Source organism: Salvelinus sp. IW2-2015, linkage group LG5 (genome assembly GCF_002910315.2).
Source record: "Salvelinus sp. IW2-2015 linkage group LG5, ASM291031v2, whole genome shotgun sequence".
Taxonomy (NCBI): Eukaryota; Metazoa; Chordata; class Actinopteri; order Salmoniformes; family Salmonidae; genus Salvelinus; species Salvelinus sp. IW2-2015.
In genome coordinates, this window is record NC_036844.1 from 27,832,859 (window position 1) to 27,857,260 (window position 24,402).

The following is a 24,402-nucleotide window of genomic DNA, read 5'->3' on the forward strand; positions in this document are numbered from 1 at the left end:
TTTTCTTGTTCCTTTCCGCTTGTCTAGTGTCCCATCCTTGAATTTGTTTCCTTATTCTCCTCTTCTTGTTGACCTGATACAGTGTGACAGACTGAGACGACGGCCCTGTGTAGTTGGGATATTTCATTTATCTTATATCCCTCTCCCCTCTCTCCCACTCCCTTCCCCTCTCGTTCCCCAAGTTAATGCTCTCTTCAGCCCCGGAGGTATTTTGTTGGCATGATTATTTGCAGTGCTCCAAAATATCAGACATTAAAGCTGCTCCAGATCATCCTCTCTGCTCCACAAGAGCACTAACTAACTAGCGAATTGTCACATGTTTTTTAATGATGACTCATTATCACTTCAGGATGGCTGAAGGGGTTTTCAAACCATGTTGGTCGCACAATTGCCTCCCTCCATTTCCTTGCATGTTTGATTAATTTCCCTCACTGCATATACTAACTCATTTTCCCCCTCTATCATGCATCCATCCTTTCCCATGTCTAAATCTCATTCGCTCTCACGCTGTTCCTCCCAGCAGGGGAAGGCCACTCGAACCCCATTTGGCCACAGCAGTGCCTCTTTTTTTTTTTTTTTTTACTACCCAGCTTCAAATGGCTAGTTTATTTAGCACTGACGCCACCAGAGATGTAATTACCTGTTCAAGTAAGAGTACAGCCAAGTGCTTTCCCCCAGCAGCACCATTAGGTGTTAGAGAAGCAGAGGAAGTGCTGCTAACATCTGCCCAGATTTACACAACATATCGGCTGAAAAAAGTCAGAAAATGTGATACCATCCTAGCCGTAGGCAGTGCTGGTTTGAAAATCTGAGCCGACAAGGTGAAGAAATCTGTTGATTTGCCCTTGAGCAAGGCAGTTAACCCTAATTTGCTACAGTGGTGCCGTACCACTGGCTGACCCTGGAAAACAACACGTTTCTCTGCACCATTGCGGCTGTGTGTGACATGCTTTTCCAATTCCCTCGTGATTTAATGGTGTGAAAAAGCAACATCCATAAACATGTTGAAATCCTTTTTAAAGGTAATCCCACAGTCATTTATGGGCGTAGCAACAGACTCGGAGCCTCCCAAATTCAACGTCAACAAGATTTGTTATTTCAGATCTCATGTTACCCACTGTGCTGTTGTGCTAATATCTTTGCAGTGTACTGTAGTGGTGCATGCAGATACACCTTGGAAAGACTAACCAACATTACCAGCCCAATATCCATTACATGTAGCTGTCTCACTCTGCAGTTGGACTATGAATTGGCTTTTAATTGTGTTTTTTTGACCCCTCGCTCACCCGCAGATAGAAATTGTACCTTAAGTGGTCTGGGAAATTACTCCTTTGGGTATTATGCAATGATTCCTGTGCCCACCATCAGTTATCTTTTGTATGTCCCTTTCTCTTACCACCTCCTCCCACAGTTATGCATTTACAGTACACATGAACATGAGAGCAAAGACAAGGGTCTTAATCAATTGAAATGGGAGCAATAGGTTGTTGCCAGCTTATGTAACTACTAGCTTCCTTTACAAGTAGAAAAGGAGATGTAGTGCTCCATATGAAACAGCAACACATTCACTGCCACTGTGTAGCGCAAAAAAATGGACTTTGAAGCCCTAATCTGCACTGAATGGTTCCCAGAGGTGTGACTGGCTTTAGAGGGAGATATGGCGAACTGAAGCAGGGTGTGGGGAGATATGGAGAGGAGTTGTGTGAAATGGAGATGAGTGGGAGGCTGCTTAAAGAGAAGAGGAAGATGTGCAGGCAGGCTGGATGCACATTGTTCCCTTTATTTCACATCTCGCTCAGATGAACACATCTGATTTATTATTATGCATGGATACTTTTCAGTCATTACAATTTGAAAGCTTTGCTGCACTCTGCTTCGAAGTGGGATAGTGAATTAGGGATGTGCATTAAGGATCTAAGGATTTCACAGCTGTGATACTCACTGTCATTATATCCCCCTCTGCTTTGCTCCCCTCCACCATAGCAACCCACACCCACTCCTCCCCAAACTGCCTCTCTATGCAGTTTAGTGATGAGGAGACATTTTGTAGGACCAAGGTAGAAGATAAACAAGGATTTTAATGCTGTATGCAGCAATCTGTTAATGACCACTTAAACATGCATGTACATGAGTCATTTGCATGAATAATACTCAACCCCCTCCAACGCTCATTCTCTCCCTCACGCTCTCCCTCTCTTCTGCCTCCCATATTTATCGTTCCCACACAAATAGAATTGTTTGTTCGGCTAAATTAGTATTGCAGCACTATTTCCCACTTTGCATCTGCTGATTGCTTTTGCAGCATTTGCTTCTAGGAAAGAAAATACTTCCCTCAAGGAACAACCACCAGAATTCTGGTCGTTTTTAAAAAATGTAGACAACTGATGGTGGATGAAAGTGCCTTTTTAGGAATTTTGATTAAAGTTGGTCGTTTTATGTGGATTGAGTGTCAGTCTTATCCACTTTGTAACGGGGAGTAGATTGGTGATTTTTAAATTCAAATGGGTGGGTTAAAATGCTGGTCCAAGAGATTTTGTTAGGTTATATCACCCCGTTTTTCTACTCAAATATCTAGTCGTGAATGGGAAAACCTTTGCTCTACATCTGAGGTGAAAAAGTCAAAGCACTCACTTAAAATCCTATTCTTTCTGGCCGTCTCACAGCTAGGGTAGGGTTTTAGATGCAGGGGCAGAGAACAGCCAACCATGGTGAATGAGTTGGATGGTACGAGGTTAAATTAAATCAGGACTGGCTAAAAGAACTCTGAACATTTTTTAATTTTCTTATCCTATAAATTGGAGACGTTAGAGCTTTTTCTGAGACGGGGAACTCCTGAACTGGTCTAAACTGCTCAACTTTATCCACAGCCAACCAGATCTGCAGATCTGATATTAATGGGACTTGTCAGCAGAACATGACATATCTGTCCTCTACGATGTGAACAGTGGTTGATTGCAGAACTGCAGGTCAGTGGTTTGAGCACCGCTGGGCAGAGTTCACAATGTGTTTGTGTGAATTCACCAATCAGCACTTTTTAATTGTGCGAAATAGGGCACCAGTTTGCCTCTGGCAAGAAAAGTGGAAACTGCTGCATGCCCTTCTCTCACTATCCCCTCTCCCACTCCATCACACAACTCATGCTAATTGAGTTCAGAGGGCCTTTGTGGGTATGACTGTACACTACAGAGTAGTATTTAATATGACAAATGGCACCAATAGACATGTAGCCTATTTCTGTGTACTGGTTTATCTCAGAGCTCCTACCCTAGCCACCTTCTCTACCCCTCTTTCTCCCCATATCTCTCTTCCTCTCTCAGCTCGAAGACAAACTCCTCTGTGTTTGCCGATAGGCTGCTTCCTGCCCTTCTCAAACAAACACATGATCACTGGACTGGCATCTGATTGTCACAGTTTTCATATGATCCATTTTGATGCCTGATCTACTCAGCGGTTTGCAATTCAATGTCGAGTCGTGCTGCTGTTGAGTAGCGGTTGATTTATTTACTGTAATTCATTAATTGTTTCATTTATCTTGTTGAAACAGAAGTCTCAGGTTGTAGTCAGTCTCTTACATCATTAAAGCAGACTTCGTTGTACTTTTATTTTTTATACTTGTCATCACTCCCATCTGCCCACACCGTACGTGGCTTATCTTCTTCACCATGTGCTAGGTTCCTTGTGCAATGCATTTTGTGCTTTTAAATGTATGTCCTTGTCTTTTAAGAAATCTAGAATCATTGGTTGCTACATCCATTTCGGACATCAAAATAAATGATATACACCCATTCCACTGTATATTCTTCAAGAATCATTCTAAAATTGATTACGTATTTTTTCCCCTCATCAATCTACACACAATACCTCATAATGACAAAGGGGGGAAAAAAACTGTTTTTTTTGTTGACATTTTTGCACATTTATTAAAATTTAATTAACAGGTACCTTTTTTACAGAAATATTCAGACCCTTTGCTATGAGACTCGAAATTGAGCTCAGGTGCATCCGGTTTCCATTCATCATCCTTGATGTTTCTACAACTTCATTGGAGTGCACCTGTGATAAATTCAATTGATTGGACATGATTTGGAAAGGCACACCTGTCTATATAAGGTCCCACAGTTGACAGTGCATATCTGAGCAAAAACCAAGCCATGAGGTCAAGGGAATTGTCCGTAGAGCTCCGAGACAGGATTGTGTCGAGGGACAGATCTGGGGAAAGGTACCAAAAAATGTATGCAGCATTGAAGGTCCCCAAGAACACAGTGGTCTCCATTCTTAAATGGAAGAAATTTAGAACCGCCAAGACTCTTCCTAGAGCAAGGGCCTTGGTCAGAGAGGTGACCAATGACCCGGTGACAGAGCTCCAGTTCCTCTGTGGAGACAACCCTCTCTGCAGTACTCCACCCATCAGGCCTTTATGGTCGAGTGGCCAAACTGAATCCACTCCTCAGTAAAAGGCACATGACAGCCCGCTTGGAGTTTGCCAAAAGGCACCTAAAGACTCTGATCATGAGAAACAAGATTCTCTGGTCTGATGAAACCAAGATTGAACACTTTGACCTGAATGCCAAGCGTCACATCTGGAGGAAACCTGGCACCATCCCTATGGTGAAGCATGGTGGCAGCATCATGCTGTGGGGATGTTTTTCAGTGGCAGGGACCGGGAGATTAGTCAGGATTGAGGAAAAGTTGAATGGACCAAAGTACAAATCATTTTATTTGTCACATGTGTTTAGCAAATGTTATTGCGGGTGTAGCGAAATGTTTGTGAGATCCTTGAGAACCTGCTCAGGACATCAGACTGGGGCGAAGGTTCACCTTCCAACAGGACAACGACCCTAAGCACACAGCCAAGACAATGCAGGAGAGGCTTCGGGACAAGTCTCTGAATGTCCTTGAGTGGCCCGGCCAGAGGCTGAACTTGAAACCGATTGAAAATAGTTGCGCAGCACGCTCCCCATCAAACCTGACAGAATTTGAGAGGATCTGCGGAGAAGAATGGGAGAAACTCCCCAAATACAGGTGCCAAGCTTGTAGCATCATACCCAAGAAGACTTGAGGCTGTAATCGCTGCCAAAGGTGCTTCAACAAAGTACTGAGTAAAGAGTCTGAATACTTACGTAAATATGATATATATTCTTTTTTTAATGAACTTGCACACATTTCTAAACCTGTTTTTGCTTTGTCATTATGGGGTATTGTTTTATAGATTGAGGAGGGAAAAATACCATTTAATCAATTTTAGAGTAAGGCTGTAACAAAATGTGGAAAAAGTCAAGGTGTCTGAATACTTTCCGAATGCACTGTAACCTAAATTCCTCGTGAGCTTAGTTCAACTGTCGTACCCCTTCAAAACCCAAAATATAAGCTTGTTTTACTCCAATATTTGTAAATAAATGTAAGCAAACCCTGTATAGCCTTAAAACATGGTTAAAACTATACATTTGATATCATGGATTGTTAGTCCTTGCATCCATACCTCTATGAATTTGAGTGGTTACATTTATCCAGGCCCATCCCTTAGCTTTTTGGCTAAAACGGGCAGGGAGAACGCTTTGTTTCAATTAAGGATTCTAGCTATAAAGCCAAATGGCTTGTATATCTTTTACATCCACCATTTTGTCAGTTTCAGTCTTTGTTTCCATTATGTCCCTCTCTCCTCCTCCTCTCCACCCTACACAACACTCTCCTCCAGGTCTCCAGCTTTGGCAGCCACTCTGGTGTTAGAGTTAGAGTTGGAGGTGTTGAAGGCGTGCAGGTAGCCATGTGTGAGGGCAGGGGGCTGTTGGTCGCTGCCCATGCTGCTCGCTGAACTGGCCGTTGATGCGCACTGGACCAGCATGCCGTGCACCGACTGGCTCCTCCTGGTCCATATCACACTCAGTCGCTTGGCATAGCTGTAGCAGGTTGTTGTGGCGATCTCGCCCACATCAAAGGAGCAGCTGCGTGTCCTCCCGAGTGGCGGACGATCGCCCCTCCAGTCATCCAACCGCCCCTCCTCCCCTTGGGCCCCAGAGTCCAGGCTGCATCTGGAGCCCACCATTTTGTCCAAGTCTTTCTCCCTCTCCTCAGAGCGGCGCAGCTTGAGCTTGCCTGAGTGTCTCCGGGCCTTGTGAGCTCTGGGATGGGGTAAGGTCTGGGAGGTGTTGGCAGGGGAGTAGTACAGTGTCACTCTCTCACTCTCAGGGGTGAAAGGGGGGAATCTTTTCCCCCTCACGCCCAGCTCCTCAGCCTTTCTCTCTCCACTGAGCTGATCAGAGTCAAGCGTTGTCCTGGGCTTGTTCTTGGCTTGGGGTTTGGTTTTCGATGGCAGGGGCTTAGCCTTTTGGCCAAGAATGCCTTTGGGCAGAGCCACCATCATCACTCTCCCGTTCCCATTGGTCTGAGCGTAAACGTCCACTTCTCCCTTGGAGGGCAGGAAGTTGTCATGGTGATGGGCAGGGTAGTGACCCTCGTCTCTGCAGTCTCCACAGACGCGGTGCCTCACCATCATCGCCACGGTGAACACCAGCAGCATCACCACGATGACCCCGCCCACCATGATTGTCAGTGTGCCGCCCAGGAAGTGCGCCTGCAGGGAACGGCACTCTGGGAAGTCCTCCTTGGTGCTGAACTGGGTGCAGCCCAGGACCTTGGTGGTGGCCAGGGTGGACAGCCCGTCGTCAAAGATGGCCAGGACACAAAGGCTGTAGTCGGCTCCAGACACAAGGTTCTTTAGCAGGAAAGCGTTGCTTGTTGGAGGCAGAATCCTAACAGACAGGGAAGGGGGAGGGGGGGGGGTGAGGAGTAATAAAAGAAAAAAGGATATTGAGTCATTTGCTGAAGAGAGAAAGAGGATCTCTGAGAGCAGCTAGGAGAGGGAGATGAATCAAATGAAATGCAATAAGCTACAGTACAACTCCTTAGTGCTAATGATGATGATGAGCAGCCAGCTAGAGGGAGGAGGAGTCAGATCTGCTCATTTGTTGTGGAAATGGGCTTAATCAATAATACTCTGCTGTAGAGGGAGAAGGGAAATAGAAAGGGTGAGATTGATATTCAGGGAAACGGGAGGCAGACTGAAGATGGCGCCGGAGAACAAGGCTAACGTTTTACGTATTCCTAACCAATTGTTTTTTTTGTGTTTTTTTTWAAACTTATTTTTTGACTTATTTTGTACATAATGTTGCTGCTACTGTCTCTTATGACCGAAAAGAACTTCTGGACATCAGAACTGCGATTACTCACCACAGACTGGCAGAATCCTTTTTCCTTTAACGAGCCCGACGTGAATGATTGTACTGCTTTCCCGGGAACAGGCCTAGATCACCATAATTTGCATGAAGAGAAGGCAGAGAAAAAGGGATCAGAGGTGGGCTGCCTTCTGAGAATTCGTAGGCGATCGAATAAACCCCCACTGCCTTCCATTCTGCTAGCAAACGTGCAGTCTTTGGAAAATAAAATCGATGACCTACGCGGAAGATTAAACTACCAGCGGAACATTCAAAACTTATGTTATGCTTCATGGAGTCGTGGCTGAATGACGACATTATCAACATACAGCATATAACCAGCCAGCTGTATCAGCCGTGCAGAACCGCGGCGTCTGGTAAGACAAGGGGCGGGGGACTATGTATTTTTGTAAAGAACTGCTGGTGCACGATATCTAAGGATGTCTCAAAGTTTTGCTCGCCTGAGGTAGAGTTTCTCATGATAAGCTGTAGACCACACTATCTACCTAGACAATTTTCATCTGTATTTTTTGTAGCTGTCTACATACCACCACAGACTGATGCTGGCACTAAGACCGCACTGAATGAGCTGTATTCCGCCATAAGCAAACAGGAAAACGCTCACCCAGAGGTGGCATTCCTAGTACTTTAATGCAGGGAAACTTAAAACCGGTTTACCAAATTTCTATCCGCATGTTAAATGTGCAACCAGAAGGGAAAAAAACCTTGGACCACCTTTACTCCACACACAGAGATGCATACAAATCTGACCATAATTCTATCCTCCTGATTCCTGCTTTTCAACATCTCCCTGTCCGAGTCTGTAATGCCAACATGTTTTAAGCAGCCCACCATAGTCCCTGTGCCTAAGAACACTAAGGTAACCTGCCTAAATGACTACCGACCCGTAGCACTCACGTCTGTACACATCATGGACAAGCTGAAATGGTCCACCCATACAGACAGCGTGGTGAAGAAGGCGCAGCAGCGCCTCTTCAACCTCAGGAGGCTGAAGAAATTCGGCTTCTCACCAAAAACCCTCACAAACGCACAATCGAGAGCATCCTGTCGGGCTGTATATCACCGCCTGGTACGGCAACTGCTCCGCCCACAACCGTAAGGCTCTCCAGAAGGTAGTGAGGTCTGCACAACGCATCACCGTGGGCAAACTACCTGCCCTCCAGGACACCTACACCACCCGATGTCACAGGAAGGCCAAAAAGATCATCAAGGACAACCACCACCCGAGCCACTGCCTGTTCACCCCGCTATCATCCAGAAGGCAAGGTCAGTACAGGTGCATCAAAGCTGGGACCGAGAGACTGAAAAACAGCTTCTATCTCAAGGCCATCAAGACTGTTAAACAGCCATCACTAACATTGAGTGGCTGCTGCCAACCTACTGACTCAAATCTCTAGCCACTTTACATTCAATTTTTAATTATTAATGTGCCACTTTAAACAATGTCACTTTATATAATGTTTACATACCCTACATTACTCATCTCATATGTATATACTGTACTCTATACCATCTACTGCATCTTGTCTATGCCGTTCGGACATCGCTCATCCATATTTTAAGTACATATTCTTATTCACTCCTTTACACTTGTGTGTGTGTATTAGGTAGTTGTTGTGGAATTGTTAGATTACTTGTTAGATATTACTGCATGGTCGGAACTAGAAGCACAAGCATTTCTCTATACTTGCATTAACATCTGCTAACCATGTGTATGTGACAAATAAAATTTGATTTGTAGCCATGAAGTGCTTTGAAAGGCTGGTCATGTCTCACATCAACACCATTATCCCAGAAACCCTAGACCCACTCCAATTTGCATTCCGCTCTAACAGATGATGCAATCCCTATTGCACTTCACACTGCCCTTTCCCACCTGGACAAAAGGAACACCTACACTACCATTCAAAAGTTTGGGGTCACTTAGACATTTCCTTGTTTTTGAAAGAAATAACATCAAATTGATCAGAAATACAGTGTAGATATTGTTGTAAATGACTATTGTAGCTGGAAACGGCTTTTTATTTTTTTAAATTCATGGATTATCTACATAGGCGTACAGAGGCCCATTATTAGCAACCATCACTCCTTTGTTCCAATGGCACGTTGTTAGCTAATCCAAGTTTATCATTTTAAAAGGCTAATTGATCATTAGGAAACCCTTTTGCAATTGTTAGCACAGCTGAAAACTATTGTGCTGATTTAAAGAAGCAATTAAATTGGCCTTCTTTAGACTAGTTGAGTATCTGGAGCGTCAGCATTTGTGGGTTCAATTACAGGCTCAAAATGGCCAGAAACAAATAACTTTCTTCTGAAACTCGTCAGTCTATTCTTGTTCTGAGAAAGAAAGGCTATTCCATGCGAGAAACTCAAGATGTCGTACAACGCTGTGTACTACTCCCTTCACAGAACAGCGCAAACTGTCTCTAACCAGAATAGAAAGAGGAGTGGGAGGCCCCGGTGCACAAATACAGTAGTGCGTAGTTTGAGAAACAGACGCCTCACAAGTCCTCAACTGGCAGCTTCATTAAATAGTACCTGCAAAACACCAGTCTCAACGTCAACAGTGATGAGGCGACTCCGGGATGCTGGCCTTTATTGGCCAGTCTGAGATGTGGCTTTTTCAGCTGTGCTAACATAATTGCAAAAGTGTTTTCTAATGATCAAATATCCTTTCAAAATGATAAACTTGGAATAGCTAACTTGTAAACTTGGAATAGCTGTGCCATTGGAACACAGGAGTGATGGTTGCTGATAATGGGCCTATATAGATATTCCATAACAAATCTGCCGTTTCCAGCTACAATAGTCATTTACAACATTAACAATGTCTACACTGTATTTCTGATCAATTTAATGTTATTTTAATGGACAAAACAAATTGGCTTTTCTTTCAAAAACAAGGACATTTCCAAGTGACCCCAAACTTTTGAACAGTAGGGTATGTGAGAATGCTATTCATTGACTACAGCTCAGCGTTCAACACCATAGTGCCCTCAGTTCATCAATAAGCTAAGGGACTAAACACCACCTGGGACTAAACACCTCCCTCTGCAAAGTTTCAAGTTCCTTGGTGTCCACATCACCAACAAACTAACATGGTCCAAGCACACCAAGACAGTCGTGAAGAGTGCACGACAAAACCTATTCCCCCTCAGGAGACTGAAAAGATTTGGCATGGGTCCTCAGATCCTCAAGGTTATACAGCTGCACCATCGAGAGCATTCTGACTGGTTGCATCACTGCCTGGTATAGCAACTGCTCGGCCTCCGACCGCAAGGCACTACAGAGGGTAGTGCGTACGGCCCAGTACATCACTGGGGCCATCTTCCTGCCATCCAGGACCTCAACACCAGGCGGTGTCACTGGAAGGCCCTAAAAATTGTCCAAGACTCCAGGCACCCTAGTCATAGACTGTTCTCTCTGCTACTGCATGGCAAGCGGTACCGGAGTGCAAAGTCTAGGTCCAAAAGGCTTCTAAACAGCTTCTACCCCAAGCCATAAGACTCCTGAACATCTAATCAAATGGCTACCCGGACTGTCTGCGTTTTCCTCTCTTCCCCCCCCCCCCCCCCTTACACCGCTGCTACTTTCTGTTCTTATCTATGCATAGTCATTCTCTTTAATTACTTGTTACTTTTATTTCTTATTCTTACTCATATTTTTTTTTTTAACTGCGTTGTTGGTCAGGGGCTCATAAGTAAGCATTTCACTAAGAATACCTGTTGTATTCGGCGCGCGACTAATACAATTTCATTTGATTTTAAACCAGTCTGTTTACGTATGTTTTTTTCCTCTCCTCAGAAACGTGTCTTGCCAAGCGATGAGCTATTCAAGACAACTCCGAGGCAATGACACATACTCGCACCCCAATTACCACCACCCCCGCCCAAACGCTGTACGCCAGGAAGAGGACAAGACGGCAAACACTTCCGTTTTTAAAGTCTTTCACCCCTCCGTCTTCCAACCGACTGCTCGTGTCAAATCTCTTGTTAAATGCTGCAGCTTATTGTATGGATTCAGACGCCTGTGTATATAAGTGTAGAACAGTATTGAAAATGTATTGGACGGTGTAAATGAGGCTGATGAATGAGTTTACCGTTGAGAGGTAATTGCGAGCTCTCGAAGGCAGACCTTGAACAATTTCTAATTTCATCTGGCGGGCAGTTAACCTTTCTGGCGCCCTTGCTCTCCCTCATTCCTCCACACTATCCTCAAATTATCTCTAGCTTTGGGTTACAAATTACTTTGTTGTTATTACATTCAGTTGTTTACATGCAGGCTTTGTAATGAAAATTGGAAAGATGGGTTTTACGCGGAACATTAACTCAGAATATGCAAGCTATTATCTCCGTAGGCTTATGTAAGGTGAATAACTGCATTGTAAGCTCTACTGAAAGCCTGTCAAAGGGATATGCTGTTTAAACAAATTAGCCATGGAGTCCCAGAGACGGTAGAAATTAATGTTTGCCTTCATCCATCTTATTTAGCTATGAAGAATACATATACCTTGGCATATATTAGTCATCCAAATGTGTGTATTTGCATACTTATTCTTTGATCTTGGAAGGCTTAGCAAGCAGTTCACCTGTCCTTATTGGGACACCAGGGAATTATGGAAGTTATGAGGCATCAAATGTTTAGAGTATGAGACTAACCATCACTTCCTGACTTAGTGGGGGATGAAAGCTGGAAATGTCGAGTTGGGAGGCGTTCTTTCTGTTTTTCATTCTGACAGCTGTGTGCACACATTAGTGTGTCCTGACAAGTCCTTGAGAATCGTTCAGTATTTGATATAAAACACTGCATGTCTATTTAGGTGCCTCTCCCTACCTCCACAAACTGAAGTGGGTTCAGTGTTCCCTAGACCCAAACCCACCATCTCCCAATTTATCTCCATTTCAGACTGATTGATGGGATGTGACACTGTCCTCAGATCTGCGGCTTGCACTTTTTTATAAGGACTTCATCCTCCTTTTCCCACAGTCTTCTCTCTCTATCTCTCTCTATCTCTCTCTCTCTCTCACTTTTCCCCTTCTCTTCTCTCTCTCTCTCTCTCTCTCTCTCTTCCTTCTCCTTCTCTTTTCTCTCTCTCTCTCTCTTCTCTCTCTCTCCCTCCTCTCTCCTCTCTCTCTCTTCTCTCTCTCCTCTCTCTCTTCTCTCTCTCTCTCTCTGCTCTCTCTCTTCTCTCTGCTTCTCTCCTCTCTGCTCTGCTCTCTCTCGCTCTCCTCTCTCTATCCTCTGCTCCTCTCGCTTCTCTTCGCTCTCCTCTCTCTGCTCTCTCTGCCTCTCTCTCTCTCTCTCTCTCCAGAAAAATCGTTCATACTTTACAGGTCAACACGGCCTGCCTCCTTTAATTCATGTGTCAGTGTTCATGTTCATCATCCTGGCTCCCCTGTCATTGGCAAGGACACTCTGTTGATAACTCAGATCAATTGTAAAACCACTTAGGGGTGTTTTGTACATTACAGTGGAGACCACACAGAAGTGGTTTGTTTTGATGTCTAGCCTTCTGATTGATCTATTCATGCTGCCCCAGTTGGAACTGTCTCTCAGGCTTCTGTAGGATGGTGTGTCGCTGAGGGTAGCGTTACCTGTACACCAGGGCGTCGTCTGCAGTGCAGTTGTACTGGATCTGGTACATCCACACCAGGTACGGCCCAGTGGCCCGGCCCAGGACCCAGCGCACCTGGGCAGAGGTGGCAGTCGCTCCCAGGACCCCCACCAAATGCTCACTGGCATCTCCATCTCCACTCTCCCCCTCTGTGGCGTTCTTGACAGTCACCACCCCTCCATCACCCTTCCTGTTCCGGCCTGCCCCTCTTCTCCCACTGGAGATATCTGATGACCCAGGGTCCCCTCGGGGGCTGGTTAGGGGGACAGTGTTGTTGCCACGGTGAGGGAGGGGGATGATCTTCAGGTCTATCAGGGCCGTAGCCTCCCCGGCAGCATTGATGGCAATGCAGGTGTAGGCCCCATCGTCACGGGCACGGGTCACCAGCACGTCCAGGGTTCCGTTGTAGTAGGAGTGCACACGGCTGGAGTTGGCTACGATGCGGTCGTCTGGGGAGATCCAGTGGATGATTGGCTCTGGGTCTCCAATGGCACGGCACCTCAGCGTGGCCCTCTGGCCCTCCAGCACCCACAGCTTGTTGGAGTGGCGTGTGATGAGCGGAGGCTCACAGGTGAACTCCTCTTCTGGAATGGACCAGAAGTAGCGCCCAGCCAGGTGGACGGGAGTGGCGCACGTCTCCATGTCGTCCCCGCGGATCAGCCGCCTCAGCCACAGCAGCTCACAGTTACAGTGCAGGGGGTTCCCACCGAAGCTCAGGCTGATGACAGCGTTGTAGGGGGTGGGGCTGACCACGCCTGTCTGGGAGCGGGAGAACAGGGGGTCAGGGGGCAGAGTCTGCAGCCGGTTGGACGTCATGTCGAGACGAGCCAGCTTGTAGAGTTCTCCGAAGGATCCCTCGGCGATGTGGTCCAGGAGGTTGTGGTCCAGGTTGAGAGTGTGCAGGCTGGCCATGTTCTGGATGGCCTCCCAGGGGACCTTCCTCAGGTTATTGTAGGACAGGTCCAGATCCTCCAGCGTCTGCAGGAAGTCATCAAATGCCTCGGTGGAGACGTTGGTCAGCTGGTTGTTGTTGATGATGAGGTGCTGCAAGTTAGTCAGGCCGGACAGGTCTTTTGGCCCCACCACGGTCAGCCGGTTGGTGTCCAGGTGGAGTGAACGCAGGCTCTCAAGGTCAGCAAAGGCCAGAGGTTTCAGGGCATGGATGGTGTTCCTGGACAGAGTTAGCTCTACCAGGCCTGACATGTTGGCAAAGTCCACTCTGCCCACCTCCAGGATGAAGTTGTCAGCCAGACGGAGCTCCACTGTGCGCCGGTCAATGTCAGGAGGGACGAACAGCAGGCCCTTGTTGACACAGAGCGTGCTCAGAGACTCTGAGAGGTTTCGGCACACACAGTGGAAGGGACAGATGGAGACCATGCCCCAGGTCTCTCCAGCGGACACGCCCGGGCCCAGCAGAGCAGAAAACACACAGGAGCAGGTCACCACGGCCAGCCAGACTACAGTCTGTGGGGTCATAGAGCAGGCAGGGGGTCTCAGGGAAGGGCTGGTGACTTTTGGCTTGAGTTCAATAGGAGATAACAGGTTTATTTCCGGGTGGACACCTTTTAGAGACTGTTGCTTTGGAGAGGGCCTCCGAGAGGATTTTGAGCGGGGTGGAGAGTATGGGTGTGATATTTGTGATTTGGATTTAGGCATTGTTGAGCTGGTTATCCATTGACCTACGGAAGTACAAGTGGGAAATCGTTATCTCTCATTTCCATTGGTTTTCCCATTCAGTCGCTTTTACATACAACAGTGCAGTAGAGGTATTGGATTGTACAATTGGTATTTGGAGATTTAGATGTAAAAAAAAATCCACAAACGTTCAATACTGATTTTGTAAACTGATGTGGTTGTTATGTTTGTGTAGGCCTATGTGTATAGTTTCAGTAAGATATGAGTGAGGCTAGATTTGATATAAACCTCCAAACCTGGGTGGTTTTCCTCAGACCGGTCACTGCTTCTGGGGTGGTGGCCATAACTACCAAGTTCATCTGTTACTGGTTCTGGGGTGGTGGCCATGACTACTGGGTTCCACTGTTACTGGTTCTGGGGTGGTGGCCATGACTACTGGGTTCCACTGTTCTGGTCTGGGGTGGTGCCATGGACTACTGGGTTTCCACTGTTACTGGTTCTGGGTGGTGGCCATGACTACTGGGTTCCACTGTATTGGTTCTGGGGTGGTGTCCATGACTACTAGGTTCCACTGTTACTGGTTCTGGGTTGTGGCCATGACTACTGGGTTCCACGGTTATTGGTTCTGGGGTGGTGGCCATGACTACTGGGTTCCACTGTTACTGGGGCCTTGTTCTCACCCTCCACTGCCCACTGTTCTGTCACTGTTATTGCCCCATTCCCCTGATGCATTACTCTGTGTGTTGAGCATGAGCATTGACCCACGGTCCATCTAATGAGAAGGAATGACATTAGGTTAAAAGCCAGACTACAAAAGGCAGGTCCTTAATGAAGCAGAATAGTGGTTTGTAGGGTGACTGTCTCCAGGTCATGAATGGAAGCCTAGTCGCTTGAATTATCTGTAACATTGCAGGCCTGATTAATGTGACTGTGTTGTGCTTTTCCATGGCTGCTGTGTTTCACTGGGTTGAGAATATTACATTTGTGCTCGTTTGAGCATTATGTAAGGCCAGCTTCTTCTCCTGTCACGCTCACAAAGCACCGTTTTGAGTGTGTGAGAGGGGGAGATGAAGAACCCACTAGGGGAATGATGGATACAACCTATAAATAACTGTGTAATAGTGTAAACTGTGTTTGTCTCTGTGCATGCACTGTGCAATGATACACAAAGACACACAACATGTTGTGGTGGATTTGGTGTGTGTTTTATGCTATGATAAGACACTCTTCACTGCATCATGGGAAATCTGTGTATGGGGTTAACCTTTTGGACCTGTATGTCTGAGTTGGGAGGGAGGGAAGATGGAGGCATGGTAACAGGGTTAGATTCTAAGCTTGACATTCTATCCCATATCTTTTCTGTATGAGTTGGCTGAGGGTTTGAATGGATTGCACATCCCCCTTAGTTCATAATCACAGTGACTGAGGACTGCACAGTAATTGTTCCTACCTTAGTGGGTGAATATCCTGTTCTCCCACAGAACAGAACACCGAGGCCCTCATCTACAGTTCCTTGAGAAAGTATTCACACCCCTGGCCTTTTTCCACCGTTTGTTATAACCTGCATTTCAAATTGATTACATACACACAATACCCCATAATGTCAAAGTCGAATTACATTTTTAGAAATGTTTACAAATGAATAAAAAATGAAAAGCTGAAAGTCAGTAAGTATTCAACCCATTTGTTATGGGAAGCCTAACGTTCATGAGTAAACATTTGCTTAACAAGTCACATGAGTTGCATTGACTCTCTGTGGGCAATAATGGTGTTTAACATGTTGTTTTTTAATGACCCCCTCATCTCTGTACCCCACACATACAATTATCTGTAAGGTCCCTCAGTCGAGCAGTGAATTTCAAACACAGATTCAACCACAAAGGCCAATGAGGTTTTCCAGTGCTTTGCAAAGATGGGTACCTATTGGTAGATGGGTAAAAAAAAAAAAAAAGATATTGAATATCCCATTGAGCCGTAACTTATTAATTACACTTTGGATGGTGTATTAATACACCCAGTCACTACAAATATGCAAGCGTCCTTCCTAACACAGTTACCAAAGAGGAAGGAAACCGCTCAGGGATTTCACCATGAGGCCTATTTATTTATTTAAAAAAATAAAATAAAAAAAATAAAAAAATCACCTTTATTTAACCAGGTAAGCTAGTTGAGAACAAGTTCTCATTTACAACTGCGACCTGGCCAAGATAAAGTAAAGCAGTGCAACACAAACAACAACACAGTTACACATGGAATATACAAGCGTACAGTCAATAACACAATAGAAAGTCTATATACAGTGTATGCAAATGGCGTGAGGAGGTAAGACAATAAATAGGCCATAGTAGCGAAGTAATTACAATTTAGCAGATTAACACTGGAGTGATAGATGAGCAGATGATGTGCAAGTAGTGATTCTGGTGTGCAAAATAGCATAAAAGTAAATAAAAACAATATGGGGATGAGGTAGGTAGATTGGGTGGGCTATTTACAGATGGACTATGTACAGCTGCAGTGATCGGTTAGCTGCTCAGATAGCTGATGTTTAAAGTTAGTGAGGGATATGGAAGTCTCCAGCTTCAGCGATTAAAAAAAAAAAGTTGTATTCCCCCCCCCCCGATTCGGTCCAGTCACTGGCAGCCACTGGCAGCAGAGAACTGGAACGAAAGGCGGCCAAAGGAGGTGTTGGCTTTGGGGATGACCAGTGAGATATACCTGCTAAAGCGTGTGCTACGGGTGGGTGTTGTGACCGTGACCAGCGAGCTGAGATAAGGCGGAGCTTTACCTAACATAGACTTATAGATGACCTGGAGCCAGTGGCGACGAATATGTAGCGAGGGCCAGCCGACTAGAGCATACAGGTCGCAGTGGTGAGTGGTATAAGGGGCTTTGGTAACAAAACAGATGGCACTGTGATAGACTGCATCCAGTTTGCTGAGTAGAGTATTGGAAGCTATTTTGTAAATGACATCACCGAAGTCGAGGATCGGTAGGATAGTCAGTTTTACTAGGGTAAGTTTGGCGGCGTGAGTGAAGGAGGCTTTGTTGCGAAATAGAAAGCCGGTTTGATTTTGGATTGGAGATGTTTACATTTAACATTTACATTTAAGTCATTTAGCAGACGCTCTTATCCAGAGCGACTTACAAATTGGAAAGTTCATACATATTCATCCTGGTCCCCCCGTGGGGAATGAACCCACAACCCTGGCGTTGCAAGCGCCATGCTCTACCAACTGAGCCACACGGGACTCAGTTGTTTAATATGAGTCTGGAAGGAGAGTTTACAGTCTAGCCAGACACCTAGGTATTTGTAGTTGTCGACATATTCTAGGTCAGAACCGTCCAGAGTAGTGATGCTAGTCGTGCGGGCGGGTGCGGGCAGTGAACGGTTGAAAAGTATGCATTTGGTTTTGCTAGCGTTTAAGAGCAGTTGGAGGCCACGGAAGGAGTGTTGTATGGCATTGAAGCTTGTTTGGAGGTTAACACAGTGTCCAAAGAAGAGCCAGATGTATACAGAATGGTGTCGTCTGCATAGAGGTGGATCAGGGAATCACCCGCAGAAAGAGCGACATCGTTGATATATACAGAGAAAAGAGTCGGCCCGAGAATTGAACCCTGTGGTACCCCCATTGAGACTGCCAGAGGTCCGGACAACAGGCCCTCCGATTTGACACACTGAACTCTGTCTGCGAAGTAGTTGGTGAACCAGGCGAGGCAGTCATTTGAGAAACCAAGGCTATTGAGTCTGCCGATAAGAATACGGTGATTGACCGAGTCGAAAGCCTTGGCCAGGTCGATGAAGACGGCTGCATAGTACTGTATTTTATCGATGGCGATTATGATATCGTTTAGTACCTTGTGCGTGGCTGAGGTGCACCCATGACCGGCTCAGAAACCGGATTGCACAGCGGAGAAGGTACGGTAGGATTCGAAATGGTCAGTGATCTGTTTATTAACTTGGCTTTTGAAGATTTTAGAAAGGCAGGGCAGGATGGATATAGGTCTATAACAGTTTGGGTCTAGTGTCACCCCCTTTTGAAGAGGGGGATGACTGCAGCAGCTTTCCGATCTTTAGGGATCTCGGACGATACGAAAGAGGTTGAACAGACTGTTAATAGGGGTTGCAACAATGGCGGCGGATCATTTTAGAAAGAGAGGGTCCAGATTGTCTAGCCCAGCTGATTTTGTACGGGTCCAGGTTTTGCAGCTCTTTCAGAACATCTGCTATCTGGATTTGGGTGAAGGAGAAGCTGGGGAGGCTCGGACAAGTAGCTGCGGGGGGTGACTAAAACAGAGTTAAATGGCTGTGATAGGAGAACTGAGTATGGATCAACAACATTGTAGTTAGTCCATAATTATATCCTAAATAACAGGGTGAAAGGAAGCCTGTATAGAATAAAAACATTCCAAAACATGCATCCTGTTTGCAATAAGGCACAAAAGTAAAATGCAAAAAATATGTCAAAGACACATGTACTTTATGTCCTGAATACAAAGCATTATGTTTAGGGCAAATACAACACATCACTGAGTACCACTCTTCATATTTTCAAGCATGGTGGTGGCTGCATCAAGTTATAGGTATGCTTGTTATCGGCAAGGACTAGGGAGTTTCTTTAGGATTAAAATAAATGGAGTAGAGCTAAGCACAGGCAAAATCCTAGAGGAAAACCTGGTTCAGTCTGCTTTCCAACATACACTGGGAGACAAATTTGCCTTTCAGCAGGAGAATTAACCTAAAACACAAGGCGAAATATACTCTGGAGTTGCTTACCAAGATGACATTGAATGTTCCTGAGTGGCCTAGTTACAGTTTTGACTTAAATCGTCTTGAAAATCTATGACAAGACTTGAAAATGGCTGTCTAGCAGTGATCAACAACCAACTTGACAGAGCTTGAAGAATTCTAAAAAGATTGTGCAAATATTGTATAATCCAGGTGTGTGAAGCTCTAAGACTTACCCAGAAATACTCACAGCTGTAATCGCTGCCAAAGGTGATTCTAACATGTATTGACCCAGGGGTGTGAAATACTTATATAATAGAGATTTTGATTTAATTTTCAATAAATGTTTTCGCATTGTCATTTATGGGGTATTGTGTGTAGATGAGTGAGGGGGGAAAATGTATATTTTAATCCATTTTGAATTTAGTCAACAACTCAAGGTGAATGAATACTTTCTGAAGGCATTGTACAATGCAGTGTTAGTATTTATTTACAATCTGACTATAACTGCTAGTATTTAAATCTGTTCTTATTCCTAGTTATCCTCTTGGCTTGGATATGTTTCCCTCTTCTCAGTGTTTTATGATCATTGGCTAAACGCACAGAGGAAAGACCTAGTAAACCTTTTCCATGTTGCATTACCTTACCTCTCTGTCCACCTATCCATATTTACTTTGACTTAAGCTCATCCTCCAAATCAACAAGGGTATAAGCAATTTGTTGCTTGTCAGTTTGTCATTTATATTTTACTCAGTCATTCCTGTTGTTAATATCCTTGTTTTCTGGGATTCACTCAGAATTGTTGCTAGGTCAGTGCTTTGTATACATCCTCCAGAATATGAAGAGAGGAAGGATTATCAGAGTAACATGGGCACAGATAATCACATTTCCTCCACAATGTGCAATACAGTCAGGACAGACTGCGAGTTAGATGCTCTATTAAAAGAAACACAGGGTTCTATTCTAGTGTGAAGAAAACAAATGAATATTAACTTACAGAAGTTTGCTGCTTATGCTGTTCAGGATGCCAAGTCCATTGATTCGTTCTGGTAACTGGAGCATGAATCGAAATAATCAGATGTAGTTTTTCAAGCATGAGCCCGGAGGCTTTCAGAGATGACAAGCTTATGTTTCCTAGATAACAAATTATTTGAAATGTGTGAAACATTTCAGTCTGCTTCGTAGCGTTTATCCTCCATCTATTCACTAATTGCAGCCTTCAGTCTTCTCCCAGGACAGTATCCAGTCTCTTCTCTTTACTCTGCAGTTATTGGTATTCAGACCCCTCTTTCCTCTCGCTGCGCATCTGTCCTTTGCAGAATCAGTGCGGCTCTAGAACATCCCCAAGTCTGTGTTTTATCTCTGTTGGAGAGCAGCTTTAACCACCTGACCTCCAACCCCCTTTCTCCTCCCAGTTTCCCACTGTGTGGGAAGGGTAACAATTCCTTTTCACTCCCTTGTTCCTTCCGTCATGCTGCCTTTTTTTTGTGTTTTAGTCGTCCAGACAAGCCCAGGGAAAGGAACAGTGCTGTTAAAGTAGGTTATTAACTGTAGACGTCAACAACCTATTACGGTTGCATGTTTCACCTCTGTGGTCGCCGTGCTTATTCACAACTCAATCGCTTGTTTTGACGTTCTTTTCCCCTGCCGTCCGGTGCTGTACCAGTCTGATTTGTGGCTTCTGCTGCAGCAAGCGTGTGTGTGAGCGAGGGAGAGACTGCAAAGTGTGTCTGCTACTGAGATGTGAGAGGGAAAGGGAGGAGGGAGAGCCTTGAGCAGTCCTGGCTTTCGATAGAAGGGGGGAAAGATGGAATTGGAATGGCTAGGAGAAAATGCTGAAAATGTGCGTAGGAAAAATTAGTCAAAATGAAGAGAGGATGTAAGAGGTTTTGGAGGAGGGAGAGCTAGCAGCCTCACCCCCGTCTTCATCATTTATTAGCCTAACAGTTGGGCCAAAGTAAGGGATGGCTTCATTACTGCTGTGATTAAAGCAGTTATCATTCTATTTACACAAGCCCTTAGCAGACTGTACATTCAGCTGGTTAGCAGTCAGTGTTTTCCTGTCTGCAATTGCCTGTAGACCACTGCTCCAGTGAGAAACATTATGGAGACACTAGCCTAATAAGGTAGCTTTATGCTGAGGTGTTTGAAATGGGATATTGCAGCGACAGTCCTGGTTGGTTACTATCAAGAGGCCTGTTAAATCAGCAATTTTGGGTTTAAAAGTCCTTTCATCAATTATTCAACGTTTGATTACTACAAGTTGATCGCAATGGTCCCCAATGTACCCTGAATGTTAAGTGTGGTCGCGGGGGTGGGGAGTTTCTGATTGTTCAGCAGGTTTTGGAGTGAATAAAGTCTGATTGGAGTGCTTGCTTGTCTTCCCTGCTGTGGTCTGGGGGTGTAGAGAGAGAGAGAGAGTGAGAATCAATACGGATGATGAGAGAAACACAGATGACTTACACTAGGTTTCTCAACCCAAACAGAAGTGATGAAGGTTAATACAGGTCAACACCAGCACCATGGCTGAATCTGACAGCGTGGCTTTTTGCCCTGGAGTTTGAGGGAACGAGACAAAGAGAGGGGAGGCTTAGCCCCTCTTCATCCTCCTGGTTCCTTTCATCCCTCTTGTTTCTATTCCAATCTGGGCTAGCTGTGTGCTTTTTTTTTAGGGGAGGAGGACTGAGTGACACCCTCAGCCAGACACAAACTGGGGCTTTTTACAGAGGCCTGAGTACAGCCATGCTGGAGTGTTACATGCACCCTACAGGAACACTGTTGTATGTGTCCAACCAATAAGTGCTAGGTAACGCTGCACTCCTGACACATACATGCATAATGATTATTCAGCCTACTGATTTTCTAAGGTGTTTCTTATCTTTCACCGCATGGGAACCCTCATTTTGACTATTGTGTATAATTTAGGTGGAAAATGGGTTAATCTATCTGCAGGAAATTTGAGAAGTGATTTACCTGGGGAAGCTGCAGGGGGAAATGTTAATTTGATTCTATCCATAGCTATTCAGTCTGGACAATGGAGGATGTGCGGCCAATTGCAGAGAGGATCTCTTCAGGACCAAGGACAGCAGCACTCTGAGCCTTACAGAACAGTACTGTCAGAGAGCAGAATAAACTCACTGGGGCTGGCCATCTTGACCGTACTGTCAGAACTCTTGCCAGTTGACAAATTGGTCAATATTTTGAAGCAAACAACCCTGGCTTTTTGTGCCTTTCTCTTTAATCATGAATGGCTAATTTTGAAGTGGTGTCATGGATGCATAATTTATCACCCGGTCCAAAGAAGAGACCTTGAAGCATTTCCCAGATGCATTGTGCTCAAAAGGTTGTTTTTTTCACCCCCTCTTTCCTGCCCACTTGATGCAGTCATTATTAAAACATGGTGTTAAAAAACGAGGTTAGTTAGCTGTGATTGATGGTTTCCTAGAAAGTTTGTAACAGCAAGACTCATAAAACGGTAGTAGAGAGCAAGGAGTGTCAGGGCACAAGCTATATCCTCTATTCTTACATAACTAGAGAATAAGAACGATCTGATTTTGTACGTTTTATTACAAAATGAATGAATTGCACCGTTCTGTAATCATAACCATCATACTGACAATGATGCAACTATGAACTAATTTGGCTCTTCTCAGAAAGAAGCTAATCTTATTTAGTTTCTGAATTAATATTGCCAATGCAGACTTGCACATATGTTATTTATTAACTTCCTCTGTAATGTTCTTAGTTTGCTTTTGTCTTTTGGTGAGGGTTGGTTCTGTTGTAAGACCTGTAATTAGGTCTACATGTAGAGGAATCTGGGTCAGAGCGCTGGCGCTGTGTAGGCTTACTAGGCTATTTGCTGCTGTTTGAAGTGTGTGGGAAAATATCTATAGGCTACTGCTCAAGTCCTTAGGTCATTTCTACCAGTCATTTCTATTATTTTATTCGCTCTAATTTCTCTGTGCCTCATTTCGTCTCACTTGCTCTGGCTCTGCTTCTCTCTTTCTGTGTGTGTATCTCAGTGCACCTGGCTGAGACAGATGTGCAGCATGGCACAGAGGAACATGCAGGGCATATGTTGAGGATTAGCTGGGATTGTTTTGCCTAGTGATCACAGTGTTTTCTGCTCTGTGTTTTGGCCTGATTAGTGCTCACAGAAGAAGGGACTCAGTGTGGCAGTATTGAGTGTTCTAAGCCATTTGATTTGAGACTGACCACAAAATGACCTCCCAGCCTTCCAAGACCATTTGCACTTGAGCTGTGTGTTTGCATGTCCAGGCACTTTGCCCTATATCTCGGTCCCTAGTGTTATGTATCATGCAGACGGTCTTCTTGACCATTTTGTCATTTTAACAGCAATCTCTCGCCCCCTCCCTCTTGTTTTTTCCATTTCTCGCCCCCTTTTATTTTGTTCCTGCACAGACCAACATCCCCTTCCTCCAGAACGTTCTGAGTAACGATCAGTTCCTGTACGGCACCGTTGACACCCAGTTCATAGATGAGAACCAGGAACTCTTCAACCTCAAGCCGGTCCAGAACCGAGCCCAGAAGCTGCTGCACTACCTGGGTAAAATGTCTTCAACTCACTGAAATTAGATTTGTTATTTCATAAACTGTGCTTCTTGTACTCAATTTTAAATAATTTGTTTCGTAATCTGTCTCTTTGTTGGTATAAATTATTTGAACTTTAGACACCACTTACTCAGTCATCTGATGTGTAGCTAATGATTGTCTTGATTCGTTGAACAATTGAAGCTTCCCTCCCTAGATCAAGTGGTGAGTTAGTTGAATTCATACCTGGCTGGAATTAAAGCCGGTTTACGGCACAACTGTTTTTTTGGAGGGGTTTTAAATGTATTTTTTTAGGGGGTGGATCAGCTTTAATATTGCGGATAGATTGTTGCTTCCATCAATGTAATTGTCTGCATCATTTCCAATCCCCCATATATTTTGGGGATAAATATATAAACTCAGCAAAAAAAGAAACGTCCTCTCACTGTCAACTGCGTTTATTTTCAGCAAACTTAACATGTGTAAATATTTGTATGAACATAAGATTCAACAACAGACATAAACTGAACAAGTTCCACAGACATGTGACTAACAGAAATGGAATAATGTGTCCCTGAACAAAGAGGGGGGTCAAAATGAAAAGTCAGTATCTGGTGTGGCCACCAGCTGCATTAAGTACTGCA

General features: G+C 44.8%; 2 protein-coding genes across 2 annotated transcripts in view; one reads left to right on the forward strand and one right to left on the reverse strand.

Moving 5' to 3' along the window:
- LOC111964167 (pyruvate carboxylase, mitochondrial) overlaps positions 1 to 24,402 on the forward strand; it is a 116,668-nt gene that overhangs the window by 71,192 nt on the left and 21,074 nt on the right. The window contains exon 11 of the mRNA XM_023987927.2: positions 23,630 to 23,774. Coding sequence (XP_023843695.1) covers positions 23,630 to 23,774 — 145 coding nt within the window. The remainder of the gene's footprint in view (positions 1 to 23,629; positions 23,775 to 24,402) is intronic.
- On the reverse strand, positions 1,869 to 14,602 carry LOC111964168 (leucine-rich repeat and fibronectin type-III domain-containing protein 4-like). The gene is made up of 2 exons (XM_023987928.2): positions 12,827 to 14,602; positions 1,869 to 6,749 (listed from the first exon to the last, which is right to left on the reverse strand). The coding sequence occupies exons 1-2, from the start codon at positions 14,500 to 14,502 to the stop codon at positions 5,675 to 5,677; spliced, it is 2,751 nt and encodes a 916-aa protein (XP_023843696.1). The 5' UTR covers positions 14,503 to 14,602; the 3' UTR covers positions 1,869 to 5,674.